The sequence below is a fragment of the Filicampus tigris genome, chromosome 21 (genome assembly GCF_054856515.1).
Source record: "Filicampus tigris isolate MCC_2025a chromosome 21, RoL_Ftig_1.0, whole genome shotgun sequence".
NCBI classification, from domain to species: domain Eukaryota; kingdom Metazoa; phylum Chordata; class Actinopteri; order Syngnathiformes; family Syngnathidae; genus Filicampus; species Filicampus tigris.
Genome location: NC_141237.1, coordinates 9,414,237 through 9,432,498, shown reverse-complemented (window position 1 = coordinate 9,432,498; position 18,262 = coordinate 9,414,237). Strand labels below are relative to the sequence as shown.

Below are 18,262 nucleotides of genomic sequence, written 5' to 3'. Positions count from 1 at the left end.
TGAAATTTTGCTTACAAATATAACATTTTATTAGAGCACGTCAAGCACAAACCACTTGTGTCCAAACTATAATTGAGGAAATATCCCTGCACTTATTACATTATTCAGAAAGTCAGTGCAAGACTGCCATAGCAATGATAAACATGCAAACTACTACGGCGGATAGGTACACTCTAAAAGCAGTTGGGTAAAAAAATAACACAATTTGGGGTCAAAAATGGACCGATACACAAATTGGTTCAATTTGACCCACTTTCTTGTATTTTGTCCAAATCAGGCAATTTTGGGTGGTTGTTTTGCACTAGTTTTTTACAAATGTTTTGAGTTTTCTGCAAAAACAACCAAGAAAGTTGGTCGAATTCACCAAAGTTGTGGGTCGGTCCATTTTTGACCCCAAATTGTGTTAATTTTAACCCAACTGTATTTAGAGTGTAAGATGGATGCATCAGTAGGCTTTTTTAAATGCTAACATTACTGTATTCAATTAATTTTTTTTTTTTTTTTGCACAGCATCTGGCCTCGTTGCAATTATAGAGAATATGCTTGCACTTAACCTGAGTGTTTTCCTTTTGTGGTTTACTTCCCCCCCTAGGCCGCAAATAATGGACATCCTCATTTGACCAGCTTGGTTTAACGTGCAGAACAGCAAGCATGAACTCCCCTAGCGTGATTTTTCTATTGCAATCTATGAATGCGTGTCTAATAAGCTTTCGTGAATGACAACAAAAAAAGGAAATGTCTAAACTGCGGCATTGGAATATTGCCACAAACCAAATACAAAGAAGAGCTAAATTGCGATTATACACTTCTAGCAAGAATCTTAGAATCTCATTCCTTGTGTTGTGATAAAATAGCAATCATTTTATTACATAAAGACTATACCAGAGATCAATAAAAAAAAAAACAATCACAAGTCAAATACCGTAGTCAAAGGCATTTTTTCCATTTCGATGAATTTAAAAATTCCCCTAATATTCATATAGGTTAATAAGATGTGCTGGTCAGCGGCGTGGCGTTCCAGAGGTTTTCTTGAGTGTCCGGCTTCTGGTCTTATGAGGAGATGCAACCGCTTCCTTGATGTTGGCGAGAAAGCCTTTCTTGGTTTTGGCTTGCACAGGTGACTTTGGAGTCAGCTTGGCAAGCTCTGCCTTTAGGGAGGCAATTTCTTTGTCCTTTTCCAAAGACTGGGATAGAATTCCTTGCATTGATTCCACCTGAATAGAAACATTAAAAAAACAAAAAAAAAAAACATGGTCTGGGCATTAATTGTGACACACTCTCCAATTGCAGTGCAAGTTTGGGGTAGCTTCACCTTACCTGTTCTTGGCTCTTCACCTGTAGATCCTCGAGTTCAACCGATTTCTCCAGGAAGCTGTCTCGAACCGTCGCAATGGTTTCGCTAAGTTCAAGCAGTCGTCTCTCCAAGGACAGGATCAACTAAGGGCAAAACATTTGATGCAAAATTGAAGACTGAACCGAAACTGTAAAGCACAAGTAAGTGTTTTGTGAATGTGACATTGACCTGTTGCTTATCCTCACACATCCGTTCTATGGCACTTTTCTCCTTGTAGAGACGTTTTAAATGTTCCTCCCCTGTGGGGGCAAAACAACAACAAAAATTGTCATTCTGACGATACTAAGGCGTTACAGCTCTAGGGAACGAGACATTCATGTAGGTCTAGTATTGTTCATTAAAATGGAAAGTCGACCCCCCAAAAATCTTTACAGGAATATGTTCAATGCAGGTCCACTAGTCAAACGGCATATTGATTAATATCGCATTATGGAAATATGAGAAAACAGTTGAGCTGTGATTGGTCGTTACCTGCGCAACTGTGATGTCATTTTCAGTTGACAGACGTGGCAAAATGGCCGCCGCCTGAGATGGCTAAAAACAGGTGGATTTTTCTGCTTAACTCATATTCCGCAAACGCCATGTTTGGACTGGTGAAGGCGCATAGAACATATTGCAAAGAAGTTTTGAGGGAGTTTAAATGAATGCAAAAGGTTCCAAACCTGCAACGTCAAAGTCTGTCGATGTTTGACACTGACATGACGCGTCCAAAGTAGCAACTGCGCACACTGTGGCGCCAGATGCTAACTGCGAAAGCTGTCGCTCGAGGGCCTACGGGTAACCGGATTTTATTTATTTATCATTTTATAAATGACCGTCTATCGACAGTTAGTTTCCGATCTGGAATCCCTACCTCGACTTTTTCCTGTTCTGCTGCGAACTCGTCAAGAGGCACGTAGTCGTCTTCGAGGTTGCTCATGGCACTCTTGTAAGCATGCTCTTTGATAGCGTCCTTATACATCTCAAAAGTGTTCTCCATCTTTTCTTGGTAGCTCTCCTTCAGCTCTTCAATTTGTTGGCTAAACATTCAAAAGACACGCACTCGTCACACCGTTTGCGAAACCGTCAAAACGTCCCGGCAAGGGTTTGGAAACCTGCGCAGTTCCTCGCTTTCCATAATCTGCTGCAACATGGCGTCGCCCATTTCCTTACGGATCTCCATCTCCTGCTCCAGGTTTCGTCTTCGCTCTGCTAGCAGTTTTGCTCGCAGGCTTTCAATCGTGTCCAGTAGCTCCTGGTGAACGTTTTTAGGCGGCTTTTGAACAATCTATACCACACCATGTGTTACACAGTTGACCAATTTACTCTCAAAGTCCCATTCGACATGAACGTATAATCGATTTACATTTTGTGTCAGTAAGGACATGTCGGCGTCGTCTTCCTCATTCAGCAGCTCGTCTTCGGACAGAAAACTTTCCAGGGCCTGCCTGTCAATCACGCCATTCCTCACCAGAGATTTGCCATTCGGACCCACCAGACACTGGGACAGAGATTCCAGGGACTTGTCTGGGATCACCTGCACCTAAAGATCACAAACGATAGCGCGTCAACTTTTATTTATTTCATACAAGTAGTTCCTAGCGCGATTTTAATTTCAGTCTTACCTGTTTGGCTACAGCAGAGAACTTCATGACATGGAGCGTCTCATCATATGTGGAAGCACACTGACTAGTGTTGACGATCATCGAAGCTCTTCCTTTGCCGCAGAAAACCGCCTGGAAGAGCTTGGTGAGTTTGCTCTCTCGAAACGGGATGTAACTGCTCTTCATTCTGATTGGACGAAAAACGTTTGAACTTCACGAGTAACCCCCACGGGCTGCCAAGAGACACCCGTGGTCCCGACAACAGATTGTACCTTTCCATCTGATTGTTGCGCAGGGCGTTGATGCACTTCCCCAGGATGAGGAGGGAGTTGTTAATGTTTCCTGCTTCTTTGAGCCTCTCGCCAAAGGTTTTGGTTTTGTTGCATCTTTCCGAGCCAGCCAAGTCACACAGAGAAAACCTAAGGAGCACAAATTTTGTTTTTCTGATGACAATTTCTTTCAGGATCAAAGTATTTTCTAGGGAGCCGGGGGAAAATAAAATAAAATAATTACTTACTCAGACATCCATTTGACTTCGTTTCCATCCATCTTCAGCAGCTTCATGATAAATATGCTGTGGCTGTGGCAAAAGTTGAAGTCTCTTTTTTTAACTCATTCACTGCTATTGACGAATTTACGCGTCTTTTGGCAGTCCAGAAATTCAAAAATTTTTACATTTTTTCAAACATTAGTGTAAAAGGGGGTCTGAAAATGTCTGGCAGTGAATGAGTTAATAACATGAAATAAGAAAACGTGAAGGGGTTATTGGGAAGAGTGAATGTTTGCCTTCTGCTGGAGGACTGATTCATCTTAGTGGCTGCCGCACTTCGATTTTTGTTGCCAAATTGCAGTAGCTTGCCGGCTTCGGACAAACTCTGGATGTTGAGCCATCGAAGATCTGAAAATGACAGTTTCATTATGAAACCACAAAAAAAAAAAAAAACATGCCTTCTTTGGCTATACTTAGATTAGAGGTCATCCTCACACCTTTAACGTAAGCATTGCCAGCACCGTCATCACAAACGCGAAGAGCAGAACGTTTCTTGGACCTGGAGCAAAAGGACGGTTGAAGGAGATCGTAGACGCACTCGTTGTAGATTTCAAAAAATGCCACCCATAAAGCAAACTGGCAGCTTCGTTCATCTGTCAGAGGATCAAATTCAACATCATATAGTGAGTGGCAACTAAGTCCATGTAAGAGTTTCCCTTTTCAAATCTAGCACTGATAGCTTATTAGTCAAAGAAAGAAAAGATCCCAATTTCCCTTTCCAAGTCTTTACATTAAATCTGTACAGAGTCTGAGCGTTACCTGTTTGATGGTCAGACAACGAGAAAGAGGAAGGCTTAGAATAGGACAAAGAATCCGATCCACTGCTGGGTCTCAAGGGATCACATTCCTTCAGGGAAAAAAAACATATCTCCCACTATGTAGCAATCTTTTACTTGAATGTCACTCATCTCACCTCTCTGAATGATGCAAAAATGGCAGCTTTAGCACTTTTCTCCTGTTTGACTTGGTCAGCATCCAGACACCGTGTATCATTCCTAAGGTAGGGCTTCACGTCCATGCCCTCATACTGGCGCCCTGCGATGTGCTGAAAGGTGGCATCCAACACGCGAGGCAATATTCCCGGCTCTTTTGGAGTTCCTGCATAATTCAATTTGACAATTTAATGGCACTCAACGGGCCTCATTAAAATCCTGTATAATTTGCCGTTCGACCTTGGATTGTGAAGCTTTTCCCAGCATTGGTGACACCATAGCTGAAGAGCAGCGAATTCTCCCCATCCAAGAAATCAGACATTTGGCTTTTGACAGTGTGGGCATACAGCTCAGCCTGGGTTGTCTCTGGTCCAAAAATCTAAAAAATAAATAAGTTTAAAAAAAAAAAAACATTGTTTTTTTGAAGCAAAAGCTGTTCTCGTTGAACAAATGCATCCATGTCCAGTTTACTTGCAGCTTTATTGTCAAATTAACATTGTTAATCAGATTGAATACTTTCTAATCCAATAAGAAAAAATAAATTCCCATGTTTAGTCCATTTACATAACGCATTGCGTGTAGTTCTTAGAAATTACAACAATAAACTCTCACCATTGTTGTCTCTATTGCGAGCGTACATATTTGCGACCCTCAACTGACATTTTCAATCTTACAAAGTGAGAGTTAGGGAAATATTCCGGTCACAGCAGTTAGTGCAGAGTGGGACGAAGAAGTGAAAGGTTGCTAACCTTGGAAAATGAGAATTTGTGTACGGACTTGGCGATACCCTTCTCACTGCTCTTCATGGTGGCAGAACCTTTCGGGGCCTGCAGCGTCACCATCTGGTCGTTTTCTATTACTACACAATCCTTATTAAAATGATTAAATCAGTAATGCGAAAGTAACGGCGCTTTATGACAGGACAGGCTAATCCAAGTGTACAGTACCTGATCCTCGGTGTCAGAGAGCTCCTCTTTAGAGAAAGGTCTAACTCGAAGGTAGACTTTTATAGACTTCTGTTCTGCTCCTTCTGATTCCTCCTGCAAAAAAAACCCAAAACAAAAACAGACTTGGGAAGTATGCTGAGAAAGACACCAAGAATGCGGTTTAATGACGACATAAATAGAGAGGAAATATGAATTATACCCGTGGGGGTGAAATACAAGTCAAGTCCATGTCAGAAGAATACATGATTATTGTCCTCGGCACAACCAAATCCTTCCCTAAAATTATTGATCAGGGTAAAGCGCTTCCACAGAGCGTCTATGGAAGCATGAACAACAGTGGAAAACCAAGTAATTACTTTTAACTCGGAACTGGTGTGCAGTGAAAGAACAGCCAATTGGTTTGGAAAGCTGCGCTTAATGACGCAAGGTCAGCCGATGCACAAAAAAATGTAATCCAGCTATTGTTGCATTCTTAATTGAGGGTTAAATTCTGATATAATATTCACCAGTAGTTCTCAGACATTTTAAACCAAGTGCCACCATTAAAAAAAATCATAGCTGCATGTCCAATGACCATTCAGCCAGTTCATAAGAAGTGTAATTATAGAGAAAAAACACACAAAAAAACAAACAAACTGTATATTATTGTAGGCCACTGTAACATTAACAATGCATTGCTATAGTAACAACATAAAATAAAAATTAAAAATAACTACAGTTATATGTGCAATATACTTAAAAGTTGAATACAAGTGACTGTAAAAATGTACTGCACAATAAAAATTGTAATATATTGCAGCAGATTTAAAAAAAAATAACGTGGCTGTGTGCATGTAGTTATATTGTGAGCGTCCATTCTAATATTTTTATTTAAATGAAGTAAGTTTTATATTTGATTTGGTGACTGTTTAAAAAAAAAAAATCACGGATGTAGACCAATGCCTGTTATTTACACAACAATTCTGCTCAGGGTTTTAATCTGAGCCACAGCCTTCCTGTGTGTACTCAACTGACTTCCTTTCAGAAACATTCAATAATTAATACTGAGACATTGAACACGCGTTCAAGTTTTGAGGTCAAATTAAGTTCAACTATGAAGGCTCCAGTGCATTTTAGTTTTAATGTGAAATTTCAACCAAAACCCAAATACAGTAACACCATGCTATATTGCAAATTTTGCAAAATATTACAACTGTTACTCTGTTTAATTTTGGGAAAATACTGTTTGTCCAATATTTTTGTCCACTATGCTTACATTCTTAAGATTTAAATGTGAGTTGTTTTAGGACCTTAAATACTGTCTAAATGCTTGCGCTATGAATGCTATATAAACACGCCTATGGTGTATTTAAATTATTTCTTTATTGCTGATTTCCCTTATTGCAGGGGTGGCCTGGAATGTAACCGTCATGATCTAAGTAGATTACTGTGCATATAACTGTATAATTATGTCCCCCAGTTGTGTACCACAGACCGTGTGATTCATGGAGATTTGTACTTAGGCTGCAAAACATCTTTCATGAAAAATATTACAGCCTATCAGTATGACGCCCCCCCCCCCCAGTCCCACAACCCCCCACACACATGAAAAATAAAAGGCATATCAGTTTCCTTCTTTTCTTTATTGCATCAGTGCATATTTATGCATCAGCAATGGTAACTTCAACCTCAACACCAGGCTCGATGCTGATGGAGGTGATCTGCTTGACAATTTCAGATGGGCTGTGCAGATCAATCAGGCGTTTGTGGATCCGCATCTGGAAGCGATCCCAAGTTTTGGAACCTTCGCCACAGGGGGTCTTCCTGGTGGTGATACGCAGGGTCTGGTGTGGATAGGAGGAGAAATGTCAAACCCGACACGATCAACTGGCTGCAGGTTTTCAGGTGCAGCCAATGTCATGGCCAATAATTGTCCAGTCAGGTATGACGTTAAATACACATTGCGCAAAAAAATTGCAACAGGTGGTACCTTGGTTGGCATGCGGACTGGTCCCTTCACCTTGAGGTTCTTCTCCTTTGCACCACGGATCAAGTCAGCACAGACTGAAGAGGACAAAACATAACTGTCACTATCATTTTGTCAACAGGCTTTTGACATGGTACTTAAAGGTATCAAGCTCAGAATAGCGTATTCCAGACATCAGGGTTATCAGAAAAGATATGTATCTTCATCGCAAATCAGAAACACAGAATATGAATCTTTGTCAATATACAATGGCATACAAATTGTTGTTGTACATTGTAATGTGACAAAGATTGACTAAGGCTTGTTTAACTACCTTTCTCCAGAGACTTGACATTGCGGCTGGTGAGGGTGATGCGGATGCGGTGAATAACCACCTCGGTCTCAACAGGTGCTTTTCCAGAGTCCTTGAAAGCCTGCATGAAAGTAAAGAAGCAGTTGCATAACATCAGTCACCTCATGCCATTGCATCCATAATTCTAAGTCATTATTTGAATTCACAGATGTATTAGGCAATCACATATGCATTTTTTGGCAACCTATCCTCCACTACTTACTAAAAAACTCACTTATTCAGCATTTTTAGTGCACCATCAGGTGGAATTTTGATGCCAAGGAACTGTGGAAGTGAGTTGAGGTATGAACAAAGTAGTACTACTTATGTGCGCAGCGACCTAAGAGTAAATCGTGACGAGTCGCGTTGCACAGCTATAACTGCAATTCTGTTTTTAATTTGATTGTTTTACATTCGTTGCTGATAAGTGGTTTTCTTAATACTATAAGTTTTTGCGTTAGCGTAGACTCTAAACTAATAAAAAAAAATTAAACCAATGGAAGCTAACGTCACTTGGTAGCTGCAAATCCATACGCCTAGCTGTACTTACTGCTAAATCGACATAAGTAGCGCTGTTCAGTGAGACTTTAAATGTCTTGAATTCAGGTTGATGCAGTAATAAAGCCGATGTCTGTGGCGGGTGCAAACGCTACGGGGGTTTAGCCATCGGACGCGATTGGCCGCCTCAATAAAAATTAAAAGTGCCATATTGCCTTAAAATCACGATCAAATCGTCACACGACCCTCGTGAAAACAACAACAACAACATATCTAAGCAACAAACATACCATTGTGATAATTCCTGACCGACTTATTCGGAAGAAAATCAAGCGAACAGCGGTGAGCCAGGAAAAGTACCAACAACGTGGTTAGCTTTTCAAGAAAGAGAGCTAGCTAAGGGCCGTTTCCCGCATATGTACCGTTCATCCGGGTTCTCTTCGCTTCTTCTTTGTGTTTTTGCATTTCGTGACAGAGACATCAAGTGGCAGAGCACGGAGGTGTATGGAAAGCCGTTTTTTTAAATTGTATTTTTATTCGTTTATGTATATTTTTTCCTGTATATTATTTTACTAGTACGCTATAACGGTAAGGTACACGTTAAAAATGTACGTGTTGGACAATAGTTCCAAACATGTTTTATTTTTAAATAAAACCGGAAGTTGTCTCCGAGTAAATAATGTAAGGAGAACAATTCTTGACGAAGTAACGGGCATCAGGGCAATTTTAGCCGGTGGTAAACCCATATCACAAGTTTTCTTATGTACGAGAGGCCGTCGGTATTGTTATGATTGAATAATACGAAGAGACATTTTTAAAGCGTGTTGCTGTCCCGCTTCGACACAAGGCTGCGCATCATGACGTCCAAACGCAGGCCGAGTGTCAGAAGAAAAGTTTCAAACTGTTCTTGCTGATAACTTAAAAGTTGAATGGGAGCGCAATAACAACTAGGAAGGCGGACATGAACTTCGGCGTCCCCGCTAACTCGCTGCTTCTCCTGCGTGCCTGCGATGAGGGGGACTACGAAACGGCTCGGGGGGTCCTGGAGCCCGGAGCCTCAAAAGACTCCGGGAGGCAGAGCAGACTGCGCTCGGACGCGGGCTCGGAGTGCAACACGGCCGATTTGTTGTTGTCTCTTGTACCCGTGGATTGCACGGACGAGGAGGGGAACACCGGCCTGCAGTTTGCCTCGGCCAGCGGTCACGAAAATTTGGTCCGTTTTTTGCTTCGAAAGGGAGCCTCGGTGGATAGCCGTAACAATTATGGCTGGACGCCACTCATGCAGGCTGCCAGGTGGGCTGACACATGCAACTTCTAAATCAAAAAAATGATTTAGAAGTAATATATAAAAATAATCGAATTACTGTAAAAGTAATCATATACTGTAGGGATGGGCGAGTACCGATACTAGGTATCGGTATCAGGCCTATATCGGCCTTATTTTTTTAGATATCAGGTACTTGTGGAGACTGCAGATACCTGACACCGATACTTAAAGCAAAAAAAAAAAAAAAAACGGGGTGTCGGCTCCACCCTAGTGAGAAACTAGTGCTTTCGAAAATGGATAGATGGTTGGAAGAGGACAAACAGTAACAGTAGTTATTTATCCTCTTTGTCTATTTGCATGCTTAGATTTGGTCACCTGACCGTCGCCCACATCCTATTGGAGAATGGGGCAGATATTAATGGACGGAACAGGCTGGGTGCAAGTGTCCTGACAATGGCCGCGCGTGGGGGACACACGCATGTAGTGAAACTTCTCCTGGAGAACGACGCCTTCGTCGACGACTTTGATCATCTGGACGCGGCTGCAGACGCAGTCTCTAATGGAAATAACAACAACAGCTGCAGGTTTGGCCACTCTGCCGTTTCTCATGGTCAAACAGATCGTTCGGCGGGGATATTCAGCTTCTGGCTGAAATTTCCAGATAAACCTAAAACACATTATTATCTTTACAGGTGAATTAAATTGCTTGAGGTTGCGTGTGCATTCTTTCCACAGCGCGGTTGGTTTTGGCGAAGGCTGCGCAGGAGGCGGCGTGCGAGATTTCATGGACGTTACAGCTCTGATGGTGGCGTCCCAGCACGGCCACGAAGCCACAGTGCGTCTGCTGCTGGAGTGGGGCTCCGACGTCAGCTTTGCACAGAAGACCACCGGCTGGGGTCCCCTGATGGTGGCTGCGCTCAGCGGGAAGGTCGGTCGGGCCTTTCCTCAGTGTGATTTTGGGTTTGGGTTTCGGGAAACAATGACAAGTCGAGTTGTATTCTTTCCAAGGTGGCTGTGGCCCAGCAGCTAGTGGAACGCGGCGCCGATCCGGACCGAGTGAATGTGTTGTCCAAGACAGCTTTTGAACTCGCCATGCAGCTAAAACAGAGAGAGATAAAAGCTTACTTGGATTCCATCACTACTGTACGACCGCAGACTGGTACGACTTCTTTCAATTGTCCTTTTCTTTTTCCTAACATCGTGCAGTGCTGGCCTAGTTTTAAGTTAGGTTATATATATTTTTTTCATTTCCATTTCCATACTATTGGGTTTTTAGCAAAAACTGCTTCATTAATTTCTGTTAACTAAACTTTGTAGAGCGGATTAATCATAATTTTTTTTTCAAAAATCCAGTGTGTTTATGAAATGTGGTGAAAGGCCCTGAGAGGGGAACAAATATTTTTTAAAAAACAACATAAAACATGCTTGACATAAAATCTTATCTCATAAAATCCAGTATCACCTCGATTCCTCCTGTAGGAAGGTATTACAAAATATTTGTGAGTGTACTGCAAAATTCTTTGCCTTTTCTGAGCGACATGCATCATATAAACAAAAAGCATTGTACTGCAGGAGCTCTGTAATTGTTCCCTTCTTTTTTGCGCGGGGCCAAGATCGGCATTTACTGCAGTTAACACCAACGTGAAAGCGAACGCAATAGAGTCAACCGCTTTGATGCTTCCCCGCATCAGTAGTTTAGTATTTTACCAGCGGAATGTAACTTGATGGTGATTGCGACACACAAGATTTTGAAACCAACTGGAAATTCTTGAAAATGTTCCTCAGTGTTGTATAATCTTCGAGGTGCTTCATTTTTGCTCTTTCTTTTAACATACACACACGCACATACTAGGCCTCCCATCTCAGTCTTGATTATTTCTTCCCAGATGATGAAAGACGAAGGCCGGACGTGTTCAGCGCCCTCAAGCTGGGTATGTTGCAATGTTTACCTTTCCAAATACAACGCAACTGGTTGTTAATAAGACCATTTTTTTTAAATATCTGTTCATGCTCAGGGAATTCCCAGCTCGTCAAAGAAATTTTAGAGGAGGATCCCACTCAGGTGAATTCCTCCAATCAGGAGGGAGCGTCGCCGCTGATGATGGCGGCAGTGAGCGGTCAGTTAGAAGTCGTGCAACTAATGGTGGAGAAGAAGGCCGACATCGATAAACAAGATGGAGTCCATGGGTGGACGGCGTTAATGCAGGCCACATATCATGGGTGAGCAGGAGCAGTTACAAATTTCACAATATAAGTGAGGATGGTGTAGATAAGTGTGATACATTTTTTCAAGTGTCATTTGCATTTAATCATTAACAAATGTTTATTGTTTTTAATTTAAGTGAAATTTTTTTGCTATACTGTTCAGTTCAAGAGTTCCGTTTTTTTTTTTTTTTCTTTTTTTGGACAGTAGAAAATACCACACTTGATATGATTCCTGCTTCATTGTATTCCGGTTTAGTTTCACGTCTGACATCTCTCTGAGTGTTGTTCTTTTTATTCTTTTAGAAATAAAGATGTTGTCAAATACCTCCTGAGTGAAGGCGCCGACGTCAACCTTCGAGCAAAGAATGGATACACAGCTTTTGATTTGGTCATGCTGCTGAATGATCCAGGTACCTGCTGTTATGTATGAAATATTGCAATTGAATGTATTTGATATGTTTTGGGGTCAACAACATGCTTGCTGATATTACCGCCATGATCCCCATGAAATTGTATATGTATGCAGTTAAGTCAGTTCACAGAAACAACGATCTGATTTTGTTGTTTTTTATTTAAAGTGGAAGTCAACGTAAACTTTTTTTTTTCAAGAATATGTTCTATGCAAGACCACTAGCTGAAACTGGGCATTCTGATAGATATTGCGTTTGTGGAGTAAGAGTTAATCCACTCGTTTTTAGCTATCTCTGGGGGCGGCCATTTTGTCGCTCCTGTCGACTGAAAATGACATCACAACCACGGAAATGACAAAATGGCCTCCCCCCTGAGATGGCTAAAAAAGGGTGTATTTTGCTGCTTAACTCATATTCCACAAACGCAATATTAAGCAGAATGCCGTGTTTCAACTTGTGGGTTTGCTGGGAACATATTCTTGAAAAAAATACGTTTGGGTTGATTTCGGCTTTAAGACTGTCTTTCAGTGTGAATTTATAATAGTCATACATACGCCACAACATACAGCACACTTAATAAGCATTTTTCTGATTATGTCTTTTTATTCTATTTTTAAGGAAATTACAATGTTGTTTTTTTTTGCACTCAGTACGTGCTTCAATTACTGAGTACCGGTACTTGTTTTTATATTTGGTGGCGTTTGTCAGACACCGAGCTGGTGCGTCTGTTAGCATCGGTGTGTATGCAAGTGGACAAGGAGAGGTCCAAACATCGTGGCAGGAATTCAGTAGGTCATTCCAAAGGCAGGCATGCCCTCAACAATGCCCCCGTGCCACCTGATGACAAAGGAGGCCTCAAGGTTAGTTTATTTTATTTTTTTCTTATTTAGTTGTTCTAATATCCCATTAAATCAAAAGTTGCATAATAAATAGTTTGGGCGGGGGTGGAAGAGATTAATAGCATTTCCAATCAAAAGATCTGCAATTAGGTGAATTTGCAAATGCAAAACTGCAAATGAAAATGAATTAAATAACACGCTCATGTTTTATAAATACGAAAAACCAAATTGCCATGCTGGGCTGTACCCCCATCATCAGTCATGGTGGAATAGGATGTCGAATCGGTTCCGGCGGCTGAAGCTGACTCACACCCTGAGGCACGGCCTTTTGTCCAATCGACTCGCTCCGTTCCCTGATGACGCAGAGACGTCCTTGGACGCCACCATGAAAGCCGATAGAAAACCTGCCAGTTCCGCTAACGCTGTTCTGGCACCCGCTGGTACCCAGGGAGTAAGTGACATCAGCGCCGTTTGGGCAGTCAAGAGCAAAGACTCAGGTAAGCCACAGAATTGGAAGAGGAATTGTAGAGAGGTTAGAGTTCACAAAAAGCATTCATAATATTATAACATAATATATATGTGATGTTGATTTCCTTCTCAGGTCTGTGTCGGGCATCGTCAGACAAGGAGGACATGCTAATTACCACAATGGTAGGTATATTTTTAGAGGAAATTACAGTGAGGGTATACTACATGAAAGGTGCTCCATACGAAAAGTGCCATGAAAAGATTTTTACTGTAAATTTTGCGCTTGAATAATGTGCCGAATCAGATTTGGTGACAGTCAACGCATTTATGATCAGTATAATTTTGGGGAGATTTGGATTTATAATGGATTTAAGATCATACAACGTTGTCGTTCATTCATCGGTTTTGCAGTGTGGCAATATTTCATCCTTGGCAGCGGTTCAGTCTTCCTGACATTGTGGTTTTCTCATTCAGCTTCGAAGTGGCGCTCCCCTTACCCGGCTACCTAATGACAAGCTAAAGGCAGTGATTCCTCCCTTCCTGCCCCCATCCAACTTTGAATCATGGAACTCGGACCGCTCACACCTCCTCAGGGAGGGAAAAAGTGAAGCACCCCGGCTCCCGATGCCTCCGCAGAGAAAGTTGAACAGCAGTGGGAATTCTGATATTGTGAGCGTTTGACAAAGATAAGAAGGATTTATTTGCTCATACCTTTAAAGTTTTTTCTTTCTATGTATCTAGACATCTATCAGTCGAGTGGTGAGCAGGTCCATTAAGTTTCCCGGCATTCCCAAGGGGCCCTCGTCCTCGTCTCCTTCCAACTCTGGCCACTACCACTCGCCTCACTCCTCTGGGGGCTCCAACGGAGTGGCAGGGCTCAATCGGGACACGCACAACCGCTCAGGTTCACAGAATTACACAGCTATGAAAAGCTGTTTGCGTATTTATTTGACATCCTTTCACAGTGCAGTGTTCGCATCTGTCCACTAGGGGGCAGTGCAGACGGCGTTCTCGCCCAGATAGCGGCCCAGCGGAAGAAGGCCGCTGGCCTGATTGATGTGAAAATTCAAGCTCCCGAAAAACAGCACAGCCAAAGTTTATGTCCACCTCCTGCCGCGACCACCAGCATGCCAACACCTGATATCAGCCTCCCTGACACCAACTCCCACCCCAATCTGGTCACCTCTGACATTTCCTCAAGAAGGGTCAGCATCCTTTTTACTAACTGAGCAGTTGTGTAGACTTGTGAAAAATATTACATTGACCAAATTTGGACGTAAGAGGTACCTCGTGTTTTCAATCAGATTTGGTCTCTATGCAGTTGTTAGGACAAACAAAACGTTCTTCATTGCTTTTAGAAAATGGATTTGAAGAGGAGACCTCAGTCGGGGAATTCGTCCACCTCTAAGAGCACATCGCCCACCCTGACCCCGTCTCCCTCCCCGACCCCGAAGCCTCCCGGTGGGCAAGGAGACTCCTTGTCCTCGGCTTCTTCCCATCCTCGCTCCAAGAGCAGCGGGGGCTCCAGCAGCGGAACCATTACCGACGAAGGTAATGAAACGCTGCTGAAACGACGCGAAAGCATAAAATAAACTTGAGTATTGCGGTATATGTTCATTCTACATTCTATGATGTTGTTGTTTGAAATTTTAGATGAGTTGTCAAGCATCTTAAAGAAACTATCCTTGGAAAAATATCAGCCCATATTTGAGGAACAAGAGGTACGTTTATTCCTTTCTTCTATCGTGACTCAAAATGTTTTGTCAATACAAAGATTTTAGTCTTAACCATTTCAATACTATTCGTTTACATGCATGCAATTGTTTTACTCATACCCTGTTTTGAGATTTCCCCCATTAACAACATCAACAGGTGCATGTTTCTATGGGGAGCTGTGCGATTGCGGTGGGAACGCAGACAGTTCTCTTGACAGATTTTTTCTTTTTCCTTGGCATTCCTTAGGTGGATATGGAAGCTTTTTTGACACTAACAGATGGAGACCTGAGAGAACTTGGCATTAAAACAGATGGACCTAGACAACAGATCTTGGCAGCCATATCGGAGCTCAACGCCGGGAAGGTACAAAAACGAGTTCAGCGAAAAACGGTTTGGCATTCAAGTATCGGCAGTCCAACCTAACACCATATTATAAGAGAAAGGTTTTCTTAAACATGACATAAGTTATGGATCATTGCTGTCTGACAAAAGATTTGTCGTCATCCTTTCTTGAGGTTTTGTAACCACACTTTGTGTGTGCCTTGCTCAGGGGCGAGAAAGGCAGATCCTGCAAGAAACCATACACAACTTCCAGTCTTCCTTTGGCAGCAGTGCCAGTAACCCGAGACCACCTGGAGAGCCACGCTGTGAGTGTTTCATTCCTGGATGATTTTGTCACCTTAGGGAATATTCCACTTTCTTGCTCAAAAGTCATTCATTGGTGCACTCTGTTGGGGTTGCCATGCAACCAAGATTACAGGAAGCTTTTTTTAAAATTTTAATATTGTATATTTTTGGCCAAAAAGTGTTTTTAATACAAATATTATGACTTAACCACATTGAACTTTGCATAATTGAAGTCAAATTTGCATCTCCTAAGAACAAGGAAATGAACTGGATATGACCTGGTAATCACTGTTTTTACGCCCTTTTTCCACTTCAGCTCCAACTAACTGGATGAGACACCAAGTTCGTTCCTCCAGTAAGAGATAACTCTGAAATGGACTGGAAACCACTGAAAGTAATACTCAAATGCTGTTGACCTGAAGCAATCAAAGTATTCTGGATACAAGGATCCTCTAAAAGTAGAGGTGTTGCTATGAGACTATATTACAGTAAGACAACCCAGCCGCATATACTTGACAATATTTTTTCTGGAAGTACTTCGATGGACACTCGAGCAGGGAAGGTGTGACACGGTGTCTGCCACAGAGCCGAAAGACAAAGTACAAATAAAAGGAGAGTGGCTGCGTAGTGAGAGACTAAGTTGGAAGGAAGTTTTTAGTTGCAAGACTGTGACTAAAATGTGCAATCGTGAGGAAAACAAAGGGAGTATGAGAAGAAGATATACTGGGATGCTAGTATGTTATGTCTAGATGGGCTTCAGTTGTGAATTAAATAAACATTAAGCTGCTTTAATATTTTTTTGTTTGTTGTATTTAATTATTATTTTAGATCTAATGAGTCGAAATATGAGCAACAAGTTTCCAGAGGGCCTCTTATTCAAATTTTCTCCTCATTTGAATTTACTTGGAATATTTTAATAACTGGATGGGGAAATTAATTTGGGCATTTGCCCGTGGCTGTACAACACGACAACATTTTTTTGGGGACACGCGAGCGTGACCTTGGACAATGGCTCTGCTTGCATTGTGCGTGCGTGTGTATGTGCGTGGCTATCCCAGATGACTTGCGATTGGTTTCCCGTCACGCTGTCAACACTTGGACACATCCACGAACGTTGGTTATTAGCAGCTGTGTCGAACAGCCAGTAAGCATATCTCTCTCAGGCCAGCGTATTGTTAGCATAAACAGTTGTTGGCTCATTTCACCACATCATTCCACTGTCAACATCCCTCCTTGCAACAGAGTCCAAGTTTCTCGGATTGGAATTGTGTAGAACCTGCACAAAACAATCACATTCTTGAGATATTTTCATTTTTGTTTTTTTAATTTAAGAATGACATTTTTTTTTTATTGCTGTCAAATTTGACCCGATGAGTTTTGTTTGCCTTGTCTCCTTGAGCAATCATTAATATCATGAACGCCCCTGCCCTAAATAATTGTGACGGAAATGAAATGAGTGGATGTTAGGTGTCATCCGAAAGTGACCGTCCCATCAATGATTCATGTCCATTAGAATCCGACTTGTCATGTCACCCTCTCCACGCTTCCCCTGAAGTCCCACGGTGACGTCTTGATCAATGAAAGCCACACTATTGCAACTGGCATGTGGCTTTCAGTGGCTGCATTGTCACCCGCACTCTTGGGAGGGAGGGGGTTGTGGGTATGTGCGCGTGTGTCACGGTCTCCTCTGCGTGGTATCGTGCCGTCAGGTTCTTTTGCAATATAATATAGTTGGTGTATCGTCTAAATTAAACGGCTCAGGAAATGATGTGAGGGCGTACATGCACAACAGGGGTGCTTAAGTCCGGTTCTCAAGAGCCCCCATCAAGCCTGTTTTCTATCTCGCCCTGCCGGCAACACACCTGATTCAAATGATCACGTTGATTATCAGGCTTGTGCAAAGATTGCTAATGAGCGGACTATTTGAATCATGTGTTTGTTGTAGGCAAGGAAAGATGGAAAACAAGCTGGATAGCGGCTCTTGAGGACCGGACTTGAGCACCCCTGATGTACAGTACAGTATGTATATTAAATATTACGACAGCAGAGGGCAGTGTAGTACAGTCATTATCCCACCTTGAATTTGGAACGACGCTTTAAAAATAATAATAGCTATTAATGTAAATGTATTTAAACCTGACCTGCTTCTCTTGCTTACTATAAAGACTGTACTTTCAGCAAAATAAGGGGGAAAAGTGGGACTGTGCCTTGGAATTTATATATTTTTTAAAGTAATATTTTTTTGTTGTTTTACTATCTGCACGTTATGCAAACTGGAACATGAAGGGTTAAAAAATGAATTTTCTACTAATCACAAGAAGTAAAGCACATAAAACATGTTAAAATTGCTCCAGAGTAAGTTGAAAGCGTAGTAAATACGAACAAGGTCTGAGAATTATGTAGGAAAATAGTACAAAAAAAAATCTCCTTTTTATTAACAAAAATGTTTTTTTCTGTCGTCAAGGCTCAAATGTGATCGGCGAATACTTTTATTTCCGGTATGTGTCACCAAACAGGGCTAAAATCACCGGATGAACGTCAAACTATAGAGAAATATGTTCCAGTCATA

The 18,262-nt window shown here is 41.8% G+C and overlaps 3 protein-coding genes, 1 long non-coding RNA gene and 1 other non-coding gene across 8 annotated transcripts; 2 read left to right on the top strand and 3 right to left on the bottom strand.

Annotated features, from left to right (window-relative positions):
- Nucleotides 1-830: 830 nt before the first annotated feature.
- Nucleotides 831-5,763, bottom strand: LOC147127518 (kinesin-like protein KIF20A). 3 transcript variants are annotated; one of them, XM_086021558.1, is made up of 18 exons: nucleotides 5,566-5,763; nucleotides 5,367-5,459; nucleotides 5,169-5,278; nucleotides 4,660-4,798; nucleotides 4,401-4,585; nucleotides 4,247-4,334; nucleotides 3,925-4,080; nucleotides 3,724-3,835; nucleotides 3,455-3,517; nucleotides 3,210-3,356; nucleotides 2,959-3,124; nucleotides 2,700-2,876; nucleotides 2,449-2,621; nucleotides 2,208-2,373; nucleotides 2,017-2,125; nucleotides 1,523-1,593; nucleotides 1,318-1,437; nucleotides 831-1,214 (listed from the first exon to the last, which is right to left on the bottom strand). In XM_086021558.1, exons 3-18 carry the CDS (start codon nucleotides 5,259-5,261, stop codon nucleotides 1,002-1,004), a joined length of 2,178 nt encoding a protein of 725 aa, XP_085877684.1. In that variant the 5' UTR covers nucleotides 5,262-5,278; nucleotides 5,367-5,459; nucleotides 5,566-5,763; the 3' UTR covers nucleotides 831-1,001. The 3 variants fall into 3 exon arrangements, with proteins under 3 accessions (XP_085877684.1, XP_085877682.1, XP_085877683.1); XM_086021556.1 differs by having other exon boundaries at nucleotides 832-1,214; nucleotides 5,169-5,288; nucleotides 5,566-5,762; XM_086021557.1 differs by having other exon boundaries at nucleotides 833-1,214; nucleotides 2,449-2,588; nucleotides 5,169-5,288; nucleotides 5,566-5,761.
- Nucleotides 1,905-3,457, top strand: LOC147127519 (uncharacterized). Its single transcript, XR_015084553.1, has 2 exons — nucleotides 1,905-2,282; nucleotides 2,973-3,457. It is a non-coding gene; the product is annotated as an uncharacterized LOC147127519 (long non-coding RNA).
- A 1,206-nt stretch (nucleotides 5,764-6,969) lies between the features above and the next one.
- Nucleotides 6,970-8,619, bottom strand: rps20 (ribosomal protein S20). Its single transcript, XM_086021387.1, has 4 exons — nucleotides 8,452-8,619; nucleotides 7,646-7,745; nucleotides 7,336-7,409; nucleotides 6,970-7,189 (listed from the first exon to the last, which is right to left on the bottom strand). The coding sequence occupies exons 1-4, from the start codon at nucleotides 8,452-8,454 to the stop codon at nucleotides 7,007-7,009; spliced, it is 360 nt and encodes a 119-aa protein (XP_085877513.1). The 5' UTR covers nucleotides 8,455-8,619; the 3' UTR covers nucleotides 6,970-7,006.
- On the top strand, nucleotides 6,976-16,487 carry anks6 (ankyrin repeat and sterile alpha motif domain containing 6). Of its 2 annotated transcripts, none has more exons than XM_086021385.1 (18): nucleotides 6,976-8,661; nucleotides 9,794-10,012; nucleotides 10,164-10,356; nucleotides 10,437-10,587; nucleotides 11,315-11,359; nucleotides 11,444-11,648; nucleotides 11,937-12,043; nucleotides 12,752-12,903; nucleotides 13,142-13,379; nucleotides 13,484-13,533; nucleotides 13,825-14,019; nucleotides 14,092-14,254; nucleotides 14,341-14,555; nucleotides 14,709-14,901; nucleotides 15,004-15,071; nucleotides 15,313-15,429; nucleotides 15,617-15,713; nucleotides 16,010-16,487. In XM_086021385.1, the coding sequence occupies exons 2-18, from the start codon at nucleotides 9,882-9,884 to the stop codon at nucleotides 16,057-16,059; spliced, it is 2,370 nt and encodes a 789-aa protein (XP_085877511.1). In that variant the 5' UTR covers nucleotides 6,976-8,661; nucleotides 9,794-9,881; the 3' UTR covers nucleotides 16,060-16,487. The 2 variants fall into 2 exon arrangements, with proteins under 2 accessions (XP_085877511.1, XP_085877510.1); XM_086021384.1 differs by lacking the exon at nucleotides 6,976-8,661 and adding an exon at nucleotides 8,682-9,454.
- Nucleotides 7,478-7,543, bottom strand: LOC147127517 (small nucleolar RNA U54). Its single transcript, XR_015084593.1, has one exon. It is a non-coding gene; the product is annotated as a small nucleolar RNA U54 (small nucleolar RNA).
- Nucleotides 16,488-18,262: the final 1,775 nt, after the last annotated feature.

Bases quoted from the DNA above. Each gene is read 5' to 3' on its own strand.
- anks6 (XM_086021384.1), top strand. From the start codon at position 9,123: ATGAACTTCGGCGTCCCCGCTAACTCGCTGCTTCTCCTGCGTGCCTGC. The intron at 10,357-10,436 runs GTCGGTCGGGCC...ATTCTTTCCAAG, and splicing joins TGGCTGCGCTCAGCGGGAAG to GTGGCTGTGGCCCAGCAGCT. The intron at 11,649-11,936 runs GTGAGCAGGAGC...TTATTCTTTTAG, and splicing joins ATGCAGGCCACATATCATGG to AAATAAAGATGTTGTCAAAT.
- rps20 (XM_086021387.1), bottom strand. The intron at 7,410-7,645 runs GTAGTTAAACAA...TGTCCTCTTCAG, and splicing joins TGTCAAGTCTCTGGAGAAAG to TCTGTGCTGACTTGATCCGT. The intron at 7,190-7,335 runs GTACCACCTGTT...TATCCACACCAG, and splicing joins CAGTCCGCATGCCAACCAAG to ACCCTGCGTATCACCACCAG.
- LOC147127518 (XM_086021556.1), bottom strand. From the start codon at position 5,610: ATGTATTCTTCTGACATGGACTTGACTTGTATTTCACCCCCACGG. The intron at 5,460-5,565 runs GTATAATTCATA...TTTTTTTTGCAG, and splicing joins CTTGTATTTCACCCCCACGG to GAGGAATCAGAAGGAGCAGA. The intron at 2,622-2,699 runs GTAAATCGATTA...GGTGTGGTATAG, and splicing joins TGTCCTTACTGACACAAAAT to ATTGTTCAAAAGCCGCCTAA.